The following is a 6,348-nucleotide window of genomic DNA, read 5'->3' on the forward strand; positions in this document are numbered from 1 at the left end:
GTGTAGTAGTGTAGTGGGAATTTATGTAATTTTTTTGGCGGATTGATTACCATTTGTTGGCTGTAATCACAGTTTTACTACAAATACCATGATTACCCTAAACAAAAAAGTTTTCAAGTGTGCTATTTATATACCCTAGTGAAAAAAAAAATATGTTAAGTGTACTTGCAGCCAGACTATTTATCAGTATACCTCGTGTGTTAATGATTGAACTTGAAGTGTGCTATTTTGGAACAACTAATTTCCAGTACATAGGGTAAGTGTACCCATTAAAGCTCACTAAAATCAAAGTCTAGTTTTTTTTTTTCATAGATATTGACATAGATTATAAGAAAAATAATTTGTTAAAATGCAAGATTAATCCCTCATTTGAAATTGTATTAATTAGTTGATGTACATTTTAGAATATAAAATTAAGATAATTTAGGAATAAAGTCAGAAGTCTGGCATGGGCTTAATTGGTACTTTGGCACCATTTAAGCCCGCGTGTGTTCCAAATAAGCCCACATCATCATTGATTCACAAAATAGGCTATATATTTTTTATTGATTTTATAGAAGTAAAACATCAATATATTATTCAATGACAGGGAAGTATTTAAAAAAAAAAAATTGCTAATGTTTGATTAGAGCCCTGGGTGGGATGGGTTGGTGTTAGTGGCCGGTGGTCTGGAGCCTTAAGTCGGCTCGACTTGACTGGAGTAATTTGTGTGTAAGTAAGGTAAGGTTAAAAGCAGAGGTGGGGGACTCGAGTCACAATTTTCAGGACTTGCTTGATTAAAGTATGAAAATGACTTGACTTTGACTTGAGAACAAGTTACTTGAGACTTGACTTGACTTGAAGTGGAAGACTCGACAATGACTTGAACTTATAATAAACAAACACCAATAAAATTCATTTAAAAAAATAATTATTGTGATGTCAGCATCAATCAGCGTCTGTGCCTTTAACGCTGCACAATTCAAACCGCACCAAACATGGCAGAGTCAGACAGTTGTCGAGCTCCACAAATAGTCTCGTTTGGCTACAAGGACTTTGAACTGGACCGTGCCAATAAAAAAAGATTTGCCAGATGCAAAATATGCAACGCAAGAATATCCGACACGACAACCACAACGTCAAATTTCATTCGACATTTCAAGAAGAACCACAAGGAAAGGTAAGAAAGTCATCTCTTTATAGTCAGTTTCACTATAAGATCTATAACGATTACTAATGTAATGAATTAATCTTTTCTGTTTGTCATAATTTGGCCTTGGTTGCATATTATGTTTTTTTCTTATTAGAAATGTGACCATTATCATTACTGATACGTCTCGTTAATATATGTATTGGGGAATTTGACTATAACAGTGGCGTAGCCTGAATTTTAATGTTGATGGGCATCTTAAAATGAGCGGGCCGCTCTATATTACATGTAGGCAATAATGTCTGTATTAAATGTGCGCATTTTCAAGTGTTTGTGGACTGCGTGATAGGCTAACATGGAGGTGCCGATGTGATCACTAGCATGTAGCCCCTAAACATTTCTAAGAGTTTTTTTTTGTTTTTTTTTTGTTTTTTTTTGGTCATACAGACAAGAATAATTACAGCGCAAAATTTTCAGTCACAATAATTAGTTTATATGGTTATTATTAGCCCTCAATACATGATTAAGTTTTACATTCTATCAGTAACTTACATACAAGTATTTACATTTCTGTGTCTATGTAAACATATGAAAATGTGTGACTGCTGGAACCAAAACTTTACGTGCATACATCAGTAAATGATCATCACTTAAATTAATTTATATTTACAATTGATTTTCCTTAAATTACAGTATTTTAAAAAATGTAAAGAATGTTTGTGCATATGAAAATAAATTTGTTTTAATGTTTACAGTTGATGTTAATGTTTACAGTTTTCCCTGATTGGTTTTGTATTATTTTATTTTTTATTCATGCAGATATGATGAATATCTCAAATCCAAGATACACTGCAGCGATCTACAGCAGCCATCCATGTCACAGTTCATTGTGCCCCAGACTTCTACATATCCAGTCAACCACCCTCGACAAAAAGCCATTACAGAAGCAATAATATCTGATCTGATCATTAATTGCAACATGCCCCTGTCTATCACTGACAACAAGCACTTCATTCATTTTCTCTCCATTATGGACGCAAAATATACTGCATTGAGCCGCAGAACCATCACCTCAAGACTGGACACTATGGTGTCTGAGATACAATCAAAACTAATAAGTGAAATGGCCACAGTTGAAAATCTGTCTGTCACTGTGGACATCTGGTCAGACAGAAGAATGAGAGGCTACCTTGGCGTCACCGCTCACTGGATGAACACTGCAGCAGATGCTATAACGTTGAAATCTCATCTACTAGCTTGCAACCGGTTCAAGGGGTCACATACGGGAGAGAGAATTTGTGAAGCATTTGAACAAATATGTGATCAGTATAAAATCAAACAAAAGATTGATCATATAATTTGTGACAATGCAGCAAATATGAAGAAGGCATTCACCACATGTTTTCCCAGTTCAGCTGAAGCAGATGAGGATGATGATGACTGCCTTGATGATGAAGAACTTTGGAATGCCCTTCCAGTGGATGAGGAGGAGAGGCTGAATGAGACATTGACCTCCAAAAGTCAGCATAGACTACAGTGCTTTGCGCACACACTACAATTGGTTGTTGGTGATGGTCAAAGAGACCAGGGCTGTCAGTTCGGCTCTGGCCAAAGCGTCGCGGATCAGTTCTCTGCTCCACACAAGTACTTCTTTTAAGGAGGAATTTGAGAAAGAATTTGGCCAACGTGGAGTTCCTGCTTCTGTTGTTACTCGATGGAATTCGACTTTCCGACAGCTGAAGTCCTTGCTTAGCTGTGACTACCAAACTTTGTGCAAGGTCTTGGATGTTAGAGGGCACAGAGAGACTATTTTCACTCTAAGAGAGTGGGCTCAGATTAAAGAACTGGTCAGCATTCTGAAACCTTTTGCTGATGCCACTGATCTCACTCAGGGAGAGAAAGTTGTAACCATAAGTGCTGTGATTCCCTGTGTTCTCTCCCTCAACAATCACTTGGAAAACCAGAAAGAAGGAACACAATACTTGGTCAACCTAATCCACAGTCTTCAAAGATCACTGCAAAGAAGATTCAAAGGCATCTTTGTCAATGTAAAAATGTCTCAGCCAGAGACCAATGAAGGAATCCTGCCATTCTCTGATCCTGTTTATGTCAAAGCAGCTGTTCTTGATCCAGCCTTTGGGGTCATGTGGATAGAGCACGATGTATTGGTTGATGACAAGCTGAAGGAGCAGTTGACCGTGGAAGTAAAAAGTAAGTGATAGGCTTATTTTAGAATGAGACCCCATACTTCTAAATATTACATTATTAGTAGTATTTTTAATTTTTTTCACAGAAATTGGAAGTGCTGCACAATAAACCATTAAAAGTTTGCAATGTTGATTTAAACACCCAAGTAATCTTATTCCTAAATGACAATGTTTAAAGTACGATCACAGCAAACATTAAATTCTGCGTTGGACCAGAAAGAGCAGTTATCATGTATAAGTATTAAAATTGAAATACAGATACTGTGCAGTTGAAAAACTGTTACAATCATTCAAACCATCACAGAAATACTGAGATAAAAGTTTGTAGTTCGGATATACACACTTGTGTCTACGCGATTTAAAAGTAGCGATTTACTTAAGGTTACTTACTCAAGTTACTTAAAGTAATTTGATGCTTCAAATAAAGTTTCTGTCAGTTACTGTGACTGTCACTTAATGATTCATTCAAGAGATTCTTCAAAAACACAGATTCATCCAGTAATGAAACAAGTGAAGCCTTTTCATTTATTCAGTTTCTGACAGCTTAAAAAAATCTTTTAAATTAAATATTTTTAAATAGACTAAAGCAATTAACATTTTGTCAGAACATTTAGTAAATTACATGAAATTTATTTGTAAATAATTGTTAGATAATTGTTTATTTAGAAAAAAAATCATGATTCTCAATGTATCCAAAATCATGCAGCTCTATAATATTGTATAGGTTTATTTGTAATTTTACATTTTTGTGTTTTAGATCTGATTCTCCAGGAGGCAGAGCATACCAATATGGAACAGACAGGTCATGGAGATGAAGAAGAGCAAATCAAAGGTGATGAAACTGGGCTGTTCTTATACCACAAAAAGCAGAAGAAATCCACTCATTTCAGCCCTGCTGCCCAGATCAACCATTACCTGGACAATTGTGATGGCCAGAACTGCCTTTTGTTTTGGGGAATGAACAAGGAGAAAATGCCTTCACTGTTCCAAATCGCAATGAGGGTATTAGCTGTGCCTGCTTCAAGCGCACCTGTCGAGCGTGTGTTCAGTCATGGGGGGATTATTATGCGTGTCCCCCATGGGGGGATTATTATGCGTGTCCCCCATGGGGGGATTATTATGCGTGTCCCCCATGGGGGGATTATTATGCGGCCCCATCGTTCACAGCTTAGTGCCATTGTCTTGGCAAACCTTATTTTCTGTAAATGCAACACATTTTAGACCGTTTTAATTAAATTGAATTAGACAGATTGGATTATACATCTTAGACTCGATACATCTTAGACTCTAAACGTTTTGTGTAAACAACACAGTTTTATTTTATTTTCAGTTATTAATGTAGCACAGATATGCATATGATTCATATATACTGTAGCAAATGTATAATGAATAAGATACATAATATATGTATACAAGTTCATCTTTTCTGTGCAAAAATAAATATGTATCGAAACAAATTACCTCTATTTATTTTAGTACTGTGACTTGACTTGACTTGACTTGAAACTTATCAGGACTCGACTTGACTTGCTTAGGTTTAACCCTTGACTTGACTTGACTTGCTTGATTTATCTGAACTGTGACTTGAGACTTGACTCGAGACTTGATGGTTAAGACTTGGGACTTGCTTGGACTTGACCATGTGTGACTTGTCCCCACCTCTGATTAAAAGGTTAATAAGGTAAAAGCACACAAAGACATGTTATCAGTAAACACTTCAAAAAAATTATCAAAGTTTGCAATTAGAGGGATTCCTCATTAAAACACATACGGTGGGCTTAAATGGTTCCACAGTGAGTAATGGTGAAAAAAGACAATGTTTTCCTTTAAAAATGTAAGATATGTTTACAAATACATGCATGGAGCTTAAATATACTGTGGACTAGTATCATAGTAATTTTCATTGTGCCCACATTGAGAAATGTTACGTTTTTTTCATTCAAGGTTAGCTTGTGTTGGCTTTAGTTTGCATGCGTTTTGTGGCGCTGTACCATTTAAGCCCATCTTTAAAAAAAGTCTCTACAAAACAATTTATGATGTATTTATTTGTAAATGAATGTAAAATGAATCACAAAACATTCATTGTTTGTAGTTCACATGCTTAATTCTTTGGCAGTCTATCTTTCTGTACGGCTAATGGTTTGACCTACAGATTAGCTTTGAACGCAAGCTAATAAAACTCATCTTTCCATTTAAAGGAAAATGATATAAAATGATAAAGTACTTTTTGTTCATGTACAAAAAACAATATATTTATCTCTTATTTGACATAATATCAATGTAGTTACCAAAGAAATGGCTGAAAATTGCTGAAATGTGTTGATTTCTGAAGGGTCCCGAAACACCAAAGTTTTGGGGTGACTCAGTGTGAGGTCCCCTGAGACAGCATGCACATGGGTGGGGCTAACTCAACATTGCCATATGTAATTGCTATGCAATTAAAAATGCCAGGGAAGTAACAAATCACTGGATTTAGTCAGCTGCAAATATGGCTTGACCCCAAAAAAAAATCTAACAAAAGGTTTCTCAGTGGTTTACAGTAGTATCAGATGTACTTAAAAACATACTAAAAGTTTACCAAAGTTTGACTCCAAGAAAGGCCCCATTTTCAAAATGGTGGCCGTCAGGACCCAAAATGACCATTACTCCTTTGTATTCCTCCTAGACCAGGAATACTGGTGCCTGATACATGTTTGGGCCATGTAATATTCTAATTAACATATTTGCATGATAGATAAGTGATTACAAGTACAATTATATATTAAAGTAATTGGTTACAAACATATTTATGCGGAAAATAAGTAAAATTTCCTTTAAGGCGAGACACTACAGGTGAATAGGGTAAACATTTTAACTAGCAGATATCAAGTCAAGTCAAGTCATCTTCATTTATATAGCGCTTTTAACAATGTAGATTGTTTCAAAGCAGCTTTACAGAGATAAACGTATAATTTATGGTAACAGAGATTGTTTTGGCTTTATATCGGTTCTTTAGTAAAGTTATTTTCCAGC

The 6,348-nt window shown here is 35.6% G+C and overlaps 1 protein-coding gene across 1 annotated transcript; it reads left to right on the forward strand.

Annotated features, from left to right (window-relative positions):
* Positions 1-1,011: 1,011 nt before the first annotated feature.
* Positions 1,012-5,697, forward strand: LOC309508829 (uncharacterized protein; the record flags this gene model as incomplete). Its single annotated transcript, XM_082183297.1, has 3 exons — positions 1,012-3,340; positions 4,094-4,405; positions 5,669-5,697. The coding sequence occupies exons 1-3, from the start codon at positions 2,701-2,703 to the stop codon at positions 5,695-5,697; spliced, it is 981 nt and encodes a 326-aa protein (XP_082039423.1). The 5' UTR covers positions 1,012-2,700.
* Between the last annotated feature and the right edge of the window lie 651 nt (positions 5,698-6,348).

The sequence above is a fragment of the Leuciscus leuciscus genome (genome assembly GCF_965113295.1).
Source record: "Leuciscus leuciscus genome assembly, chromosome: 11".
Lineage (NCBI taxonomy): Eukaryota > Metazoa > Chordata > Actinopteri > Cypriniformes > Leuciscidae > Leuciscus > Leuciscus leuciscus.